The 19746-nt window shown below is 40.2% G+C and overlaps 1 protein-coding gene across 5 annotated transcripts in view; it reads right to left on the bottom strand.

The window, feature by feature from the left end:
* The window catches only part of qkia (QKI, KH domain containing, RNA binding a), a 73633-nt gene that overhangs the window by 4685 nt on the left and 49202 nt on the right, over window positions 1-19746 (bottom strand). For 2 of the 5 annotated variants that reach the window (XM_051134203.1, XM_051134204.1), the window contains exons 5-6: window positions 5517-5604; window positions 3726-4025 (exon numbers count right to left, since the gene is read on the bottom strand). In XM_051134203.1, coding sequence (XP_050990160.1) covers window positions 3726-4025; window positions 5517-5604 — 388 coding nt within the window. Of the gene's footprint in view, window positions 1-3602; window positions 4026-5516; window positions 5605-19746 lie in introns of all 5 variants that reach the window. The other 3 variants (XM_051134200.1, XM_051134202.1, XM_051134205.1) reach the window with 3 other exon arrangements.

Raw genomic sequence — 19746 nt, 5'->3', positions numbered from 1 at the left:
ACATTCACAATATAAACACACTGGGTAGAAAATGCATTAAACAAGAGTGATAAATGGATACACAAACAATTTAATATACGTATACTTTACAACTTAAACTTATATAGTAATTTGTTTGACTTACAAGACTCTAAAATTGTTTGAGACGGGCTGGCAAGGAATCATGGTTAAAAACACAGACAAAAAAATGTGTTTTAGAAACAAAAACAATTACTATAGAAGCAGCGTTATTTGATAGCAAATGGTAATCAAGTTTTGACACCCTGTGATTACTGTATGACAGCACCTGGCTCATGCTAGATAAATTTCAACAAACAGTTCTCTGCTCTGCTCAAGAATTCATAAGTGAAATAAGAAAAATAAAAAAAAAAAAAAAAAAAAAAAAAAAAAACTAGAATAGACTGCCAATTCTAAACACATTGACAATAAGATTAATAATTTACATTATCCCCTTGGTCAATCTCAAAGGTAACACAGAACAAATCGATTTGAAATAACTGTTGATAGCAGACTAGTAATTGGTTCCAAAGTGAAGGTCTATTTAACAACAATAGAAAAAATAAAATAAAATACATAAGCACACTTGAATGAATTTTTTTTCCCCTATTGCTCCATTGCTATCCATAGTCAAACCAATTATATGTGACCCAGGACCACAAAACCAGTCATAAGGGTCAACTTTTTGAAACTGAATCATCAGATTTATACATCAAAGCTGAATAAATAAGCTTTCCATTGAAGTATGGGACATACAGCTATTTGAAAATGTAGAAATGTGAGGGTGCAAAAAAAAAAAAAAAAACTAAATATTGAGAAAATTGCCTTTATCCAAATGAAGTTCTTAGCAATGTGTATTACTAATCAAAAATTAAATTTGGACATATTTACTGTAGGAAACGTACAAAATATTTTGCATGGAACATGGATCTTTTCTTAATATTCTAATGATTTTTGGCATAACAGAAATATTGATCATTTTGACCCATACAATGTATCACTGGCTACTGCTACAAATATACCTGTGCTACTTATGACTGGTTTTGTGGTCCAAGGTCACATATATATATATTTTGTTAATCATATGTCTGGATTTGGAATTCCAGATTATGTGGTGCTGGCAGCTGTTAATACTGTTGTCTCAGACTATAAAGAAAATAATATAAACACTGGTAAATAATATAAATACTGGTAACAGACAAGATGTACTAATAGTACACGTTGGTTATTATTATTATACAATGCTATATTCCTATGCCAAATCATTCATTTGAATAAAATGTTCACTATCAGTTGTATTATTTCACTGGTAAGGAAATGTGATGTGGAATTTTTTCTGGTTATTCTGCTTTAAAGTGAAAGAAATATGACTGGTTTGCATTTTGCACTGAAGTAAGAGAATTTTAAATAAAACTGATGTAACATTAAAGGATTACTCCACTTCCAAAATAAAAACTTCCTGATAATTTGCTCACCCCCATGTCATCCAAGATGTCCAAGTCTTTGTTTCTTCAATTGCAGTTTCCACAGATTTTTGAGGAATACATTTCAGGATTTTTCTCCGTATAGTGGACTTCAATGGTGCTCAACGGAGTGAAGGTCAAAAAAAAAAAAAAAAATAAAAAAAAAAAAATAAAAAGTTTTCATGCAGCTTTAAAGGGATCTACACAATCCCAGCCAAGGAATAAGGCTCTTATGTAGTGAAATGATCGGTTATTTTCTTAAAAAAAAAAAAAAAATACAACAAAAAAAGATAAAGTACAATTTATATACTTTTTAACCTCAAACGCTCATCTTGCCTAGCTCTGCGATGTGCATCCGTACTCTATGCACTCCGGTTCAATACAGTTAGTTTCCTCCAACTTCAAATTCTTCCTACATCTCTGCAGAAGTTAGACAAGATGAGCATTTCTGGTTAAAGTATATATATATGCACACTGAAACTGCATTTTTAACCTTCAAACCACTGGGCACCATTGAAGTCCACTATAATGGAGAAAAATCATGGAATGGTTTCCTCAAAAAAAAAAAACGTACTGAAGACAAACATGAATATCTTGAATGACATCTTGGATAACATGACATGAGTATATTATCAGAGAATTTTTATTCTGAAAGTGGAGTAATTCTTTTAAGTATGTGAATCGCCAGAGTTATGTTTACTTTCGCTCATGGCATGCACAGACCTTGAGAAGGATTTGTGAAGGAAGCCTAATACAAAACGTTAATTGACATTCCAAAAAAGTTTTTTAAATATTGAACATTTTTATGAACAGGTCCAGATAAGAATTTGTAGACGTGGCATATTTTTCATGCCATTTATTTCCTTTAAAGGAAAATCCGTGTAATTAAGCACAAAGAGCTGAGAAGTTGGGGCCGTTTTACACCTTGAGAATGACAGCCATTCTAATCCTGCATGACTCTACAGAGCTCCATGTGGGTCTGCCAAGGTGTGACGACTGTACACATGATGACATCACAGAATAGTTACTAAGCATGAATGTTTCTACTCTCCTCTGGAGAAATTCTGGAAGTGCTAACGGTTCCCTATAACTGTGTGTGTGTGCGTATGTATACGCCCACATGCAATGCTGCAACAGCAGATGTCCAACAAATCACTTCTGATTGCACAGAAGCCCATCGCGCAAGCGAAAGGGAGAGAGTGAGAGAGAACATGGTCTGGTCTGGGGGTGGTTTGATGTTGGATCGATACTGTAAGTAAATAAAAGGCTGCTAAGCTTGTGAGTGTTTGTGTTTAAAAGTGGAAACACGGCACTGTCAGAACAGCGGAAGACCCAAATGTGCCAACTACACACCGTATAGTGAACTGAACTACTTTGAATCAAAAATAAGCACCAACTAAAGTTATTCAAGTGAAACATTCTGCTGCCGGCACACATGACTTCATCATGCTACTGATCGCCATCACTATTTAAACAACTGATTTTTAACCATTCACATTTGCTTTGATGCAAAGTGTCGAGTCTGTAAAAGACGTTGTGATGTAGCGGTTATTATCTATCTTCTTTGCAAGTGTTTGCAGAAGCCCCTCACTAGGCAGGGGAGTATGGGTAATTCTCTCTGAATAGGGTCGAGCGCTCAAGTTCACAAGGGTAAAATAAGACAATTGGATACAGTGAGAATAGTGGAAGAATTTAATGAACATCCCCAACGGGACTCTGGGCTCTTTCTCTCTCTCTGCCGCTCAGCACTGGTACCAAGGCCTGCTACAGCAGGGAAGAGAGAAATGATTTCAAAAGCCAGGAGAAATCCGAGGGGATCCACCAGTAGCCTGCCTGACAAAGCCTCCGGCAAGAGAGAGAGAGACGAAAAAAAAAAAAAAAAGAAAAAAAGATGTGTGCAAGCATGCATGTCGCCACTGTCTGTGAGAGCGAGAGCGAGTGTGTGCGTGTCCAGAGAAAAGACTTCTTACGCAGCACCGAAAAAGAAAGAAAACAAAACATTTTAGATGAATATACCTCGTTTAAGACGCACACGAGTGGTCCCTTTCCCAGCCCGTCTCGGTGTCAAATGTTTTTGTAGCTATGTCTTTAATCACCTGGTTTACCCAGCCTGCTAGCATGAGCTAGTCATTACATATTTACCTTTCAGTGAGTCCTGAACTGGGCCGGGTGACGACCCATCCAATATGCCCCCGTAAAACACCCCGGCAGTACCCTCTTGCGGGATACCGAAGGGTGAAGTGCCAAGCCCCCACGCCCGCTTACCTAGGACTCCGCTGTGCTCGATGGGATATTCCAGCAGAGACGTGGGCGCCAAGGCATAAGGGTAGTCGTAGGGCGTGGTGTAGATAATGCCCGCGTCGGGCGTCGGGGGCACCAGGGTAGGGGTGCCGTTGGGTAGCACAGTGGCCATCTGAGTGGGCCGAATGATGTTCATGATGGGGGTCCCTGCCGGAGTGGGGGGCCTGAGGGCGGCCGGGGGGAGGACCTGACCCGCAGGGGCCGCGATCAAACGCGGACCTTGAGCGGCCGCTGCCGCTGCTGCAAGAGAGAACGCAAGGGTGGCTGCCATAAACAGAAGAGTGAAAGACAGAAAGAGCAAAAGGAAGAGAAAAGTATGGGCGAGATAGAAGGGGTTGGGTGTGTGAACACGTATAAAATTTTCAGAGCAGAAGCGGGAAATATAGAAACGGACAGGAGGCACAAAAACAGATGTGTGAAAAGCACAAGCAGGGAAAGGAAAACAGAAGTACACGAAAAGGGAAAAAGGAGGTGGGGGGAAAAAATAAAGGAAAATTAGTCCATGCAATGGTCAATGAACCACAACAAAATTACACTCTAAAGCAAACTAAAACCCCGCAACCAAAAATTAATCAAATCTTAAACACAAACTGATGATTGATCATACCAGGGCAAACCGATCATCAAAACAAAGGCACTAATACACAACACAGAGTAATTGATTTAAAGCAGCACATCTGAACTTAACATCCTGCGGCATGTAGAGGAAAAAGCATTTCATGTTATTTCTCATAGTTGCACTTTCTACAATTGATTCCACTAACTTGCTATAAGCATTCCCACATGAATCAAAACCTCTACATGCCATTGGAACATTTAGTGCAGATGTGGGGAGGAAATAACCACAACAGGGCTGAAAAACAAAATGCTTGTGAACATTCTGCACTGAAGCCAAACAGATGTGTTTCCTCCAAAAAGAGATGTCCCGTGACCGTCCCTGTCATATACACCCAAAAATGCATGCACACATTCATAAATCCATACAATCATACATAGAGTCGTGCAAATATTACTTTACAGAGCAGTATAAAAGCCCAAAATCCTTTATGTCATTGTGGAAATGCATTGCGGTAATGAATATGTATGACATGGGTGGAATCATATGCAAATATCTTTGAGCAGTAATACAAATTTATGACCTAAAGACGACCTAAAACGCACAATCATGCAGCAAAATGATTCTGTACGCCACACCAAGATTACGCAAGCTGTGATTGCAATTGGAACAGCTTTTGAAAGGAGGTGGGAGAGAGAAAGAGGGAGAAGGAGAAAAAGAGAGAGGGAGGGATAGAGACAGAAATACTAGACTGTGGGCAGATGATTAGATGTTTTCACGAGGAGTGTGCAGCGAACTGGATTCTATCTAGAATTAAAACAAGCATCTTATGTCTGATTAAAACTCTAATGTGTGCAGTGTTTTTTTTTTAATTGCTCATTTATGGAGCAAGTCAGCACAAAAACAACTATATGTGTCATTGTATGTGTACGTGTGCATTTACATGTGGATTAAGGATGGATACAAGGATGGATTATGGCTGGTTGTGATTTGAGTGTGTGTAAGCTTTGCACCCTAACAAATACGAGTGTGCGTTAGTCTGTGCAACACAATCACAGCTGAACTCGTATTATTCCTTAATAGTTCGTTTTATGACTGTCTTGTGGGTGTGCTGATTTTCAAGTCTATTTATTCTGGAGTGTGGGTTTATATAAAGTTTGTAAGTGTTTAGCTATTGACGTGTGAATAGGTCTCCTTACGCGTTTTGACGTTGGTGTCTCTGTATGTTCCGTTCAGAATGGCCAGCTCCATAAGCTGCATCTTCTTTAGATTATCTTCTCCTTCCGCCTACGAAAAGAAAAAGACCAATCAGAGGGGACCTCAGTAGTCACACAACCAATTATCAGTCAGTATTCATGCAGAAAAAGGGGACAATCTGCTTTCAAATAATTTAAAAAAAAGCAGTGAATAAACAAAATCACACTAAAGAATGCAAATAAAAAAGTGAAAGATTCATTAAAAGCAAATTTGCTGGAGTAGAACATAAATGTCTAATCTTAGCAGGAACTAGAAGTCTAGTGCTTCTAGACCCAGAGACACACAGAAAGATCCACACTTTCAATTACTAAGAAAGAGTAAAGAGTAAACCAAACATGAGATCTTTCAACGCAGAGCAACTAAAATGCAAATTAAAAAAAAGAAAGCGTGAAGGGACTTGTATTTCCAACTGCAGAGAGGAGGAGAGGGGAGAAAGATAGAGGGAGTCGAAACCAGCTCAATTCAGATTTACACATCAAGCAACAGACACACTGGAGGGCTGGGACACCTTTAACTTTTCATGGTGTTTCAGAGTTTCCTTAGGAGAGCACACATCAAAGGACAAACTACTTATTTGAGTGGTATTGTGAGAGTTGCCCTTAAGGGACTTTGACTGCAGAAATAACACTGTTCTAGATTAGTACAACTCTACACATCCTCATGACTCAAAGCTGAGAGAAACCCTGAGTAATTTCGTCAATCAGAAAAAAAATAAAAAAACTGCACTGAAGCTACGGATGCCTCCGCATGAATGACTCACCCATTCCTGAGCACTTTAGTAATTCAATACAGACACAAAAACACTCTCTTCTAGAAAGCGAAGCTTTTGTTTGAATCCTTCACATCCGAGGAGCTTGTGGAGTGCTGATGAAGATTCATCTATGAGCTTGTTACAATAACACCACTCATGTGAAGACAGAACAAAAGAAAACGGGCTCAGGCTAATCGAACGCAGAGTCATTTGTCCATTTTAACAACTTCTGAGCCCGGCGGGTGAAAAACAGTCTTTGGCACTGAACAGACATGACCACACTCAAAGTTTCCAATGACTGAGCAGCACATCCTCTCTCTGCCTTACAAATGATGTCCATTCGCTCTTATTCTGGCCAGCCGATCTCAGAATGTCTGAAGTGACAGAGTCAACCACTCAACAAGTGCAAAGATCTGCTTCCAGGGTTTCCTGCTCAAGCATTTCACTCGCCAAACCGTTATGCTTAAGAAAAAAAAAAAAAAAAAGTTGAGAGCGATTCATGAAATGTGAAGGTAGAAATTTGTCATTCACTTGTTCTCATGTTATTCAAGTATCGTATGACTGACTTGACACATGAAACAAAAGGAGATAAGAGATATCTTGGCTACTCTTTTCCACAAGCTTCCAAAAAGCACAATTCACCATAAAGACACTATGACATTAAAATGGACATTTCTTATTTAAATGAAATACTGCAGTGTTTAATATAAAAAAAACCCAGCCCTTGCCGTTTTTATATACACATACATACATTTTATATAGAATATAAAAATACATATTATATATAAAATTATATATAAGAATATTTTTTAATCTCTTCTCTTTTTCTGTATATAGAAAAACAAGAGCTTAAAAAGCAGTTTGAGTAGAATTTTTCAAGGTTTCTTTGATGAATAGAAAGTTCAGAAGAACAGCATTTATCTGAAATAGAAATCTTCTGTAACATTATAAATGTCTTTCTAAATCACTTTTGATCAATTTAAAACATCCTTGTTAAATACAAGTATAATTTCTATAATTGCCAAAACAAACAAAAAAAAGAAGCTTTTTTTTCCAGATAAATGCTGAAAATAATGTTTCTTGAAGAGCAAACCAGCACATTCAAATAATTTTCCAAAGGATCATGTGACACTGAAGACTGGAGTAATGATGCTAAAAATTTAGCTTTAATCACAGGAAAAATATTTAAAAATTTGATCATTATTGCTGCAATTTGGTTCAAATAAATGTAGATTTTGGTGAGCAGAAGAGACTTGTTAAAAAAAAAAAACAAAAAAAAAAACAACAAAAAAAAATTAATGTTCAAAAACTTTTGACTAGTAGTGTATGCAACGGAGTACAATGTGATTATGCGAATTCATATCTGACAGCTTTAGAATAGTTACATTGTAGATGGAGTAAGCACTTTATTTTTAGTTACAATATTTGATTAAAAACAGGAGGAAAAAGGAGAAAAGGAAATGCCAAAGAGAACGTAATCACCACATCTATTGTTATATAAAACCATTATAATGGAAAAACAAAACCATTATCCATAATAACTCGTAACAAAAACAAAAGCATCGACTCCTTGTGTTAGAGCAGATTAAAGTAGAGGGTCAGTGTAAGGAAGGAAATCAAGGTCTGGGGCAGTCAGGCCTATTAATTCCTCTAAGAGGGGTGAGGCAGTGGATAAACGACTTGAAAAAGGCCTAAAACACCATAAACTATCACACTCTCATTTCTGCTGAGCAGGACTTTGTGTGGCTGGCACAGCTCTAAATCCAAATAACAACATCTCAGTGCTGGCCATGAAAGCAGATGGAGTCGATTTTCTCTCGTCCCACAAACGAAGACTTTGTTTCTGGCCCATTCTGCAGGGTATTTAATGAGTCTGCAGTGCCTCTGGTCACTAAGAGTAACTCCCCACAGACCTGCAACGACACGGGGGTTAGTAGAGCACAGACTTTCTTCTTTGCCCGATGACGCTGCTCCTCAGAGTCACCGCATACCGGACCGGACAGATTTTTTACTTCATTCTTTTTTCATAACACCGTCTTTCTTTGCTTCTTCCTCCTGGGCTGGAGGCATTCTCAGGATGTTTGCAGAGATTATTCCTAGGCGAGAGAGGGAGGAAGGAAATAAAGGAAGTGCAGTGTTTCCAGAGAGCTGTGTGCCATCAGATGGGGGGAGGCTCAGGGGAGACGTCCCTCTGATTTAAGCAACAAAAGCTGACACAGAGAGAACGTTTCCACACACACTCTGGGTGTGAGACATCGGGGAAGGCCGCTCAATAATCCTGCTCTATCCACAGGAATCAGATTCAATCAATGGGGTCTATTTGTAAGGGCAGCGGAGTGAAGCGGCTCTCATTGGCCGTGGGGGAGGACAGGGGACGCTAGACTGTGACAGCAGCGCTTGTGAGCACATCAATTTTGTTATACGCACAGAAGTACAGCATTTTCTCTCCATAATAAAACGTTTACAGCCATTTCCAAATCCATTTCCTTTTTCAGTGTGGATCTGTGGAATGGCTGGTGTCCAGCAGCACGTGTGTATTTCCAGCAGAGAAAGTTGCAGGCTTTTATCTTAAGACATTGGAGCAAAATATTACATACACAGCCAGGTCAGTTTTTATGAGAGTTTGTATCCAAGTTGCAATATAATACAAAGGTAACTACTTTTACTAAAACAGACCACCAGATAAGAAAAGTGCTGTTAAACAACAAAAGGAACATTTTAAAGAATGTTGAGATGGGAAAGTAGAGAGAAAACTCTATTTGACATCATGCATTTTACAAGACTTATTACAGTTGTCACTTCCAGCTCAATACCACCCTTGCCACCAAATCACCCACAATCTACATGATTCAGAACCCTGACTGCATTGTTAAAGCTTTAGCATGAACTTCAGCAGTCACCCAGCCAGAGTAGAGAGATTACGGCATATGACAAGCAGTTACACCACCCTTCTCCTGTCAAATGCGTAGAGGTAAAACCCTGTAAATGCTCCGACAGCTGCCTCGAGTGGAACTAAACCTGAGCTTGAGAGATTTTCTGAGTAAAACTCCTAATTTCTTTCATTTGGTTAGTTGATGGAACAGAGGGTTTATTTTTTGGAGTAAAGTACAGATGTGTCCCTGGTTTGTGATGGTAATTCAATGGTCTTTATTGGAAACCTTCACTAAAGGATTAGTTCACTTCCAGAATAATTTCCTAACAATTTACTCACCCTCATGTCATCCAAGATGTTCATGACTTTCTTTCTTTAGGTTTTTGAGAAAAACATTCTAGGATTTTTCTCCAAATAGTGGACTTCAAGATCCCAGCCGAGGAAAAAGGGTCTTATCTAGTGAAACGATTGTCATTTTCCTAAAAAAAAAATAAATAAATACATACAAAATTTTAACCACAAATGCTCATCTTGCACTAGCTCTGCCAACTTGCTGATTAATTAATAAAATGAATGCTGTAATGCTTTAATTTTATTCAGTAATCAATAATGGCTTATTTGAAAAATACCACACCTCAAAAAGGTATTCTCACAGTGTACCTAATTTCAATACATGCAAGCAGTTATGTCTCTGGGCTGAAAATGCAAAAGGTTGCAGGTTTGATCTCGGAGCAACTTTCCCCTAGGCTAAGACACACAATATGTGTCATGTACATCAGATAAAAAGGTCTGCAAAATGACAACCACATAATACTGTATGTAGGCCAGGTCTGAGCATGATAGCTGTATTTAAAATGCCGCACAGATGTTTACACGCACCGGACAAAGGCATCCATACGGGATTACGTTGGATTTCGCCAGAGCAGGATGTGAGGACAGAGATCAGAGCGAGCGAACAAACAAAATAAAGCACAACAGAAGACGAGGAGGGAGGGGTGCAAAAACAGAGGGAACATTAATGTGATCCATGATTTCCATTGGTGCAACACATTGTAAAACCTTCAGTTGACTCGCACTCTTCTCTCTCTCGCTTTCTAATTTCCCCTCCCCTCTGCCTCTTTCCCTCTCGCTGCCAGACGATGTTTTGTTCTGCTCCTATGATCCTTTAATGCCACCCAATCGAGCTGAGAATATCTTGAAAGGATTTGGGAAGGCTGATCTGGAGGTTTAAATACTGCCGGATTTGCATCAGATTCCGAGATTTGAGAGTCAAAGCTGATCCGCGTGCTCCCTGTGCCGCCTGGGCTGTCAGATCTGGACCGTGACCCAACCTCGCCCGCTTTACGACCCCCTTAACCTTGTTTTCGGCGTCGGGGGCAAATGGGAGTAACGACTCGGCTGAGAAGAAAAGGCCTGAATAAATAAATCTGCAAATTCCAATAAAAGCAGCACTCTTATGACTGGCCCTTGAACATGCAGTGGGGATTGATGGACCATATTGAGGCTAATTTGAAAACAGAGCTTCCCTGATGGCCTAGCAGAGGTTACTTCACAGTCAAGGTTAGCAGCTGCAAAGCAAATGCATGAAATGAAAAGTGCTGGCCAGCGCAGTCAAGGTCTCTACTACGATAGCCAAACTGCTCTGTGGGTCAGGGCCAATATATTAGCAAGCAGAAGGCACAGAGTCTGATATACCAATGCATGCTGCGTGAAAAGATGTTTTGCTCAAACAAAATTGGAAAGCATATTGCATGTGAAAGAGTCCACACACAAACGATGACGTGTTCAGTTTTGCTGACTTCAGGACACACTGCGTACTGCCAATGGGAGATTACAAATGAAGAGTAATGGAGACGTTTTGGGCCAAACTGCATCTAAAAAAGCTCCCAGAGAAGGTCAGGATAAACTAATCTAAATTAAACAGGAAACGCTTCTCAGACTGGACCGGCTACTTTGGACATTTTCTGCCTATGGACATGCAACCGCAAACGTACGTCCTAACACAATCCTGTTCCGCCTACGAAAACAGTGCGAGAAGATGAAAGGGATCCATTCCTGGCTCTCTTTGCGAGATTGGTTTCGAGAGGATTCTCTAGATGCCAGGGCTGATCCTAGTGGTCCCTGTCCCCGTCTGACTCTGAATGAGCGGATAATTAGCCCAGACACCATGTAACAGGGGTGGGAGTGCAGAGAGCCAAAGGGGGGGGCACAAAAACATCCCCGTAACTAGGCTAGTGCACAAACACTGTCGTTTCAGTCTGCAGCTATTCTCCCCAAAGTAAAAGGATTAGTGGCCTGTTCAAAGGAAATGCAGTTGGACTGATGTCCGCAGGGGGTCTTTTATGGGAACCAGAAGAGATTACAGCCAACTGTTTTCAGAGGAGTCAGGGGCTGGACTAACCTCTAGAGGTGGGCTGCAAACTAAGAGGTTTATGTTATTCATCCTGATAGCTTGTTACAAGAAGGAGTGCTTGGGGATGGACTCTTTAACTTTTCAAAGACGCTAGTTGACTTTGTGCCTTTTTCCCAGAACAAGTTCTAGTTATAACCAGTATCCATTCAGAGTCTTTATTCAGGGCCTTCTTGAGTTGTCATTTCAGCATCCAACTCAATAAAAGTAACAATGTCACACATAGAGACTGTTGTTGCTGAAATCTCATCCTCATGTGAGAAAGATGAAGAAAAAAAGGTTTAGCGAGACAGCAGTGTTAGGTTGATTAGGGATGCATTAATATTAAAATCACATTTTAATTCTAACACCACTGAGCTGATAATTATGTTCACATTATTGCTGATAACCGGCTGATAATAAAATTCTATACACTCTCTTTCCTTGCTGCTTCCGTTAGGGGTCACCACAGTGAAATTATCCGCACTGCCATTTGGCACAGGTTTTAATGTCGGATGCCCTTCCTGATCAACCCAGCACCAAGAGCAATAAAATTATTTTTCTAAAATATCAAATACTTAAAGACACAAAAATTAAATCAACAGTGAATTACAATTCAGACATTAAAACATTATAGTGTGTAGTATGCAAAAACGTATATATACACAAATATGGTTAAAAGGGATGTAACAATATTATCATGATATCGAAATATTATAGTGGTCACATACGATGAGATGATATGAAACAATAAGTCTTCTGGGCAAAATTGTAGTTTTTAAAATATATCTAAACTTCTTATTCTAACATAAAAGGTCTTTAAAGTTGTGTTTTGGGCCATCATGCTTTGACACAGTAGCTGTAAAACAAACTAAAACCGAAAGCACAATATGGCTTAATTCGTTCATCAAGTTGGTTTTCGCTGCACGTTTCACACATGCTTGTGATCCGTGTTTTCCACATCTGAAAAAATGGAATGAACTCATTTATCACGTATTTGGGAATGCAGCGGCCACCAGTTATGCTTTATTTTTGCAGCAAGACGATTACAGCATTGCACTAGATTTGCAGTGGGACACATTTTTGTGAGCCAGTTTTCCATCAAAATGAAAGCTCTACTGCCGTTTCCGTCAAAATAAAACGGCTAGCGGTAATGTTACAGCAGTCCAAATTCAAAATCTTTCAAGTGTAGAAGTTAGGAAAGAAGTATTGCAATTTCCCTACTGTGTACTGCATATGCCTATGAAATATTTATTTAAATTTATTTTGCAGTGCAACTTTTTTTACAATACATAGCTATTACTGTCATTGTTGTTATTATTATATTCTGATTTGTTTGGCTTCCTGAAACACCAGTGTGAATGTAATTTAGACTGAGACAGTAGATCAGAAATCAAAAGAGGGTCGAGTCCCCTTTAGAGTTCAGGTACAAGTCAATTGACTGACTTTTTTCTGACTTAAGTTTTCTTATTTAAGAACAGGGGTTGGAGCTCTTAATTTTGAACTCTCTAGATAGAACAATTTAATTTTAAAATGTACAAAATCAATTTCAATTTATTTCCGATTCTTTATGTATTTTTTTTAAATATGGCAATTGACTTTCGTAATATTATCGTATTGTGAGATTGTGTTATCTTTACATCTCAACTGTTAACAGACATGGTATAGATATATTGTGCATCCCTCTTTTAGATCATTAATATGACAGAGTCTTAACATTACAGATTTACTTTCCACTGCTTTCTCTGGCAGAAGCATTCCCAGACTTCCAGTAAGGGGTGTAGGATTGGAGGGAAGTGGAAATTAAAGCAACTCCATCTCCTCTTCTAAAGAGCCAACCGTTTCTGCACAGTTGAGTAAATAGCATTTTTCCAAAAGCTTTCGGTTGGCAGTTCAGCACAGCTACAGTCAGGGAAACTGCTGTAGAAATTTTTTGCACAAAATTGTACAAAAACATCCTTTAAATTATCAGCATCAGCATTTTTGCCTTCACTCTGTATGTACTCTCTTGGGCCTGATGTTGATACTTTTAGGGAGGGGAAAAATGTAAAGCAAACAGCTCGACAAAATCCTCACCACACTTTGAAGGACAATCATTTGACTGTACAAATTCCAGAAGTTCAGGCTCTTATGCCTCATCTGAAGTGAGCAGATTAAACAGAAACCCGCAGAGAGCAGGTCTGAAGGGAGGTGGCATGCCTGAACTGAGCTCTACCCAACAGGAGGGCAGCTACCCTGGGTCAAGGCCACCTGTTCTTCCCCCGCAGTGGCGCTGCTACAGTACAGCTAATTTGGGATGGCATAAGTGCAGGCTAAAAGATGAGGTCACGCTAGCTTAAAAAATTGCGAGTTGTTCGGTTCAGCTTGTCTGGTTTGTTGCAAATAGACTGATCATTTATTTTGAAACTACATTACCCGCCTAACTAGACCTGGGAGAACGCTGAAAACTGTAGCTCCGCTTCTATCCCAGCTAAACGCTGCAGTGGCACACTGCTCTGCAGCTTAGTGTACTCTAAAATGTGTAGTTAGCCGATAACCGGGAGGCCCTCAGGGTCACTGTTGGAGCACTTTACAGGGCCACAGCAGCCCTGTGAAGAGTGGGCAATTGAAATCCCAGAGAGAACAACAACCTAACGAGACCGCATGTTCGCTAGTCGAGACAAGTGGCATTAACCCAAAAGCACAAAATGATGCCTGTCTTTGTAAATTATGCATCAGTATCATAAAAAGACGTTCTAATAGAACAGTCAAAAAACAGAGCAGTTAAATAAAACGCTCCCTACAGCATCAGTTTATCATTTCCACTTCAGAAAGGCGATTAACATTAGCGGGCCTATTTTTCAACCACAAAACAGCTTAACGGCAGACGAGAGCATCTGAAGTAATGTGATGTGAAATGTGATTTTTAGACAGTAAATAAGCTCCGCATCTTCTTTCTATAAAACTACTGTCTCATTTGTAGTGACACTTGTTATGCCAGGAAAATCACTTTAAAGCTGAAAATGAAAAGACAAATCCCATTGCACTGTGTGAAGTGGTTCACTTCGCACATCGCCGCTTGAATTTGTGCCTTTAAAATGGCAGGTGCTCAGGTGAAAATAGGCACACAGTAAATCCCAGTCTATTCTGGGTCCGCTCTTTCCATTCTGTTCAGTGAGTCTGACGAACTGCCAGTCCAACGGAGCGTTTGAAGCTGCTGCCAGCAAAGGCCGGATTAGCATATAGACCCCAAGAGAAGCCTTTTCCTGTTGCCGTTCTGGTGGTCAGTAAGCCTGGGGTGCAAACCACGGCTTCAATCAAGAAGGCCGCGGAAAGTAAAAGAGGACAGCTGCTTTAGGGAAGAAGATAGTGAGGGAGAGCATACTATAAAGCAAGCCATGGCACAGAAGGATAACAGTCACCACCTCTTGGGTACTACAACTACCAGAACTGCCAGGACCAGCTATCATATCAACACCATCAGGTGTTGGACAAAACAAAAGTTTGCCAATGCTTTAAAGACAAAAATACTCTCATATGGTCCAATAAGAAAAACACAACATTATGTTTAAAGTATGTCTACAGTATCAAGTCCCCTGACCCTTTGTTCGGTTTGTTCCAACACTTATGTGAGGAGCAGCAATGAGCGCTGATTTCTCTCCAGCTATCTGCGAGCCACATCACTGAGGCAGTACACGGGGCTTTTACAAGCTCACGGCTGAGGATGTTCCCATTACCCATGATCCTACGCTCTAGACCCTGCAGCTGTGGCTTGAGTCTGATCGGATGCGACGCATGCTCTGAAAACAGGGACACAAGAGCACTCTCGGACGGGTTGCACTGACCTGCAGGGCAACTTGCACGCATTTCAGGAGGTTGTCGTCACAGGTGGTTGCATTCACTGCGATTTTTTCATGTCTTTTGTCCTCCAAGATCTCCAATGATCTCAGACAATGAAACTCAAGCCGCATTGAAGCAGTCCAGTATAATATGGTTAAATTCCAGACACATTTCAAGGATAAATGCAGCTGCATGGCTTGAAGGGAAACCTGGATATTAAAACATGTATAGCTTATATAGCATGATATAACAAATTATGTCTCTTACTGAAATACGTAGTAGACAACCCATGAAAGAGTTATGTTATTTTAAAAATCTAAATCGTTTATACATTTGTTTGGATTGTGGGGGGCGCTATTACTTTTGATCACGTAGAACGGTTGCACTCTGTGAGCCACAGGCACTGGGCTATGCTATTATTACCGCAACACAACTCGAAAAATAAAACACTGATACGATTATCACAGCTACTTAAAGAGCTCACATGTGGCTATGGATATAAGTGTACACTTAAACCAAATGCTGTACCATCGATTTTCCCCACAAAGAGCTTAAACGCACCCGGATATTGAGCGAAATCCGCGCTGAGAAACTCCTTCAGTGGCTGCAGCGTCATGACAGGTGTCGACATGTTTACATCCTGCCAGGATGGCATCTAGCATTTCTTGTCTCTGCCATTTATAAGCTCTTTCAGTAGCTGTTGTCTACTAAACGCCTCAAAGGCACCATGACTAAAGTGGAGAAAACAAAGATGCGGGTCTTTATGAATTTTTATTCGTCCACATACATCTTCCATTGTTTTCTCCTGTTTTTATTGCTAGGAAAGCAGTGAAGACTAACATCGCTTCTCTTGCTGCCCTCTGAAAATTACAACCAAAAGCTGCACAATGTGTCACCCATATTTGTATTTTATTTTCCAAGTTGTGATTCCAAGTTGCGGTAAAAACAGCGATAGACCAACCGTTCTACATAATCAAAATAATAGCGCCCCCATTGTCCAAATTATGCATAAAACGATGTAAATTTTTAAAATAACAATCTTTAATGGGTTTTCTACTAAATATTTTAGTAAGAGACATCATTTACGTTATATTAAGCCAGACAAGTCTTAAAGCAAAGGTTCCCTTTAAGGGATAAGTTCATTTACACATTCCAAACCCATGTGTGTTTATTTTATCTGTTTGACAGAAAAGATGATTATTTGATGAATTTTATAACCATTTTGCTCATACAATAAACCTCTTATAGCACTGAACCCTATATCCTTTTATGTTCCACAGAATTAAAAAAAAAAAAAAAAAAAAAAAAAAAAAAAAAAAAAAAAAAAAAAAAAAAGAAAGTCACACACGTTTGGAATGAAATGGAATGAAATGTAAATGGGGCAGAATTTTCTTTTTTGGGTTAACTATCCTTTAAATTAAGAGGTGCGCAATAAAATAGAGCAAGAAATGATAATGAATTCATTTTAAACACAGAATGATTAGTAATCGGATAGGCATTCTCACCACACATGCCGAAACAACAGCTAGCAGCCAGATGGCATTTTGTTCTGGTTTGTCACATGGGCCTGATAGGAGGTGAGAGCGATTATGCATGTTCAAGAAAAGGTGTTTATTGATCACGATGAGTTGGCCGCCCAGAACAGTCCCATTTTCAGGCAGCATTCCACAAGACACGCGGCCTGCGAGGTGACGGCGAGAATTTGGCTGACGAGGACGTTACGCCCCACAGACCACGACGCCTGTCGTATATTATACACCATCTGTCTCTCTCTCTCTCGCGTCTTTCCTCTGAGTCTAAGAGTGAGTGAGAGGTCTATAACCAGGTGTATGGTGTGAAATTAACTGCGTTCCTGAATTGGGAAAAGATTACAAATGCAAAGCACCCATGACAACTCAGAGAGGCTTGAAACCTCTCCAGATCGGGGACTCATTGTGCTCGGCAGAGGCGCTGAATGTGATGGTTATTGGAGTACACGGGATAAAAGATGTGCCAAGAGAGACCGTATGAGAGAGTGGGGGGTGTGTGTGTGAGAAAGGAAGAGACAAGAGAAGGGAACAGGGCTTCAGGCTACAGTGCAAACACTGCTAACCCAGTCACTTTGTTACAGGCAAGGACGAGCCCATTCACGGAGAGATGCTGGAAGCGTTGTGTGAGGGAAGCTCCCCATTTCTCTTCTTCTCTTTCAGCTGCCTCCCCCTTCCTTTGTTGCTTTTTAAGATATTGGAAGCATCATGGAGGACACGGGGAGCAGCAAGTTGGTTCTCTAGTCGATTCCTGCCTACAAGCGCAAGCGAAGTTGAAACGAAACGCTGGAAAAAGGAAAGCAATAAGAAAGGAAGGAATAAAGGAAAGGGCCAGACTGCTGGGCTACAGCTACTATACGCACCCACGTAAAGCTCCAAAGCCACTGAGCTCTGGAGGCAAAACTGTTACTACAGATATGCCACAATCTAGCAGGAAGTGCCTCCCTGACAAAAACCCAACACAAAGAGAGACTGAAATGCTACATGTTCCTTATTGCCAGGGGCATCCACAAAAGAAACTATTAGCAGTGCAGTACTGAATTTAAATAAGGTATTCGTCCACCGTTATGCTTTAAAAACCTTTGCTCGCTCCTGTCGAGCGCGCTGACACTAAAATAACCCAGAAAAATATTTTGACACGCCACTTTAATTAGCCGAGGTAAAAGGAATGGACACATAGTGGCCTAGATTCTTAATGAGATGTCATAGGTGTGAGCTTCTATTTCCCATCATTCCCTAGTGCACCGATGCCAACCGGGAGCAGACATGCTGAAGTACTGTTCTTTGGATATAACGTGCCGTTCGCAGCGAGGGGGTATTTAAGGTGAAAATCTAGCATTTTCCCAGAAGGCCTTTCACTGGGCCTCTGAGAATGTTGTGACTGCAGGATTAACACTGACCTCACATACCAACGCAGCTACTGTCAATCATAAGAAATGACTTACTGCTGTCTGTTAGATGGATTCTCTCTCTCAAGGGGAAATGAGGAATGTCACCTTGGAGCACAGAATCTCTCTCCTGGCAATTCTGACACACTGCATCTTCTAAACATCTAAATCCACAACACCCGTCACGGGCGTCAGCTCTCCTGGGTTTAGCACCCCTAATGAGAAAACCAATTTGTCAGGTTTTTAACACATTTGAGAGGCTAATGACTTCGCAGGAAGGAATCATACTGTTTTATTCTCTCTGATCATCTCCAAACGGGCTGGTGTATAAACCATTAAATTGAATTAACAGGGATCTGATATGTAGACGTGTCCCCGGACTACAACGCATCTCTGTTTGCAGCGTCGGAGCTTGTCACTAAATCTGCTGGAGATTAGAGCTGCCTCGTAAGAACAGATGCTATAATCCACGCAGCTTTCTCTGTCTTCAAAAACTGGGCCTCATCGTTGAGAAACTGGGAAGGTAAGCAAATTCACAGACAAATGATTACAGGACAACTTGGCATACATGGAATGGATGACGCTGCTTAATCTTGTTACAAGTGCATTGGACGTATACACAGGGCTTGACCTACTCATACAATCAGCACATATTAGCAAATGCAATATCAGAAATAAGATCGCCAATCAGGTTTTAACCAATACCATTTTCAATCACTAGTGGATTTAGAGTGCATGTTGTAACAGTAAGTAGGTAATTATTTTTAGCCACATTTAATACATGACCATAACAGGGATTTACATTCTATATTAAAATAGACTGTAAATGATCTTAAGGAAACTTTGAATAATTAGGGGGCGTTCACATAGGACGGAATCTTGTGTTCAGAAATAGCTGGACAGAGCACAACGGAATGGAGCTATATTAAACCTGACAATCTTTAACTCAATGCTCATGGAGCAAGATACTACAAAACACACAAAATGTGTTTTTTAAAAAAAAAAACTTATGACAATTAGCATTTTATCAGTGTCCATAATCCACACCTGCATTTGTCTCTACCTTCCTCTTTGTCTGTTTAGCAGGAGGGTGCTAGCGTCACAGCTTACAGAGAACGATTTGTTCCACACTTCTCGAAACATAATCAATTTTAACTGTCATCTCAGAAAGACTCATCAGCCCTCCTGTGCCTTCTGCTTCTACTGAGTGAACCGCTTGACTTACAACGTTACTGATCATTTGCTGAGGTGTACATGTACAAAACGTGAAAAAACTGAATCTGACGGAGGGCCATGGTGTGAAGCTCTAAATCTGAATTTTAAGCTACAAGATAAACTCAAAAAGATATGGATTTGTAGATATGCGTGACTCTGTTTTATAGGTCACACGTTTGTACGTCACCGTGTGTGTGTCAGCACTTTCATGA

The sequence above is a fragment of the Labeo rohita genome, chromosome 17 (assembly GCF_022985175.1).
Source record: "Labeo rohita strain BAU-BD-2019 chromosome 17, IGBB_LRoh.1.0, whole genome shotgun sequence".
Classification (NCBI taxonomy): domain Eukaryota; kingdom Metazoa; phylum Chordata; class Actinopteri; order Cypriniformes; family Cyprinidae; genus Labeo; species Labeo rohita.
Note: the sequence above shows the minus strand (reverse complement) of the source record. Positions and strands in the feature narration are given on the sequence as shown.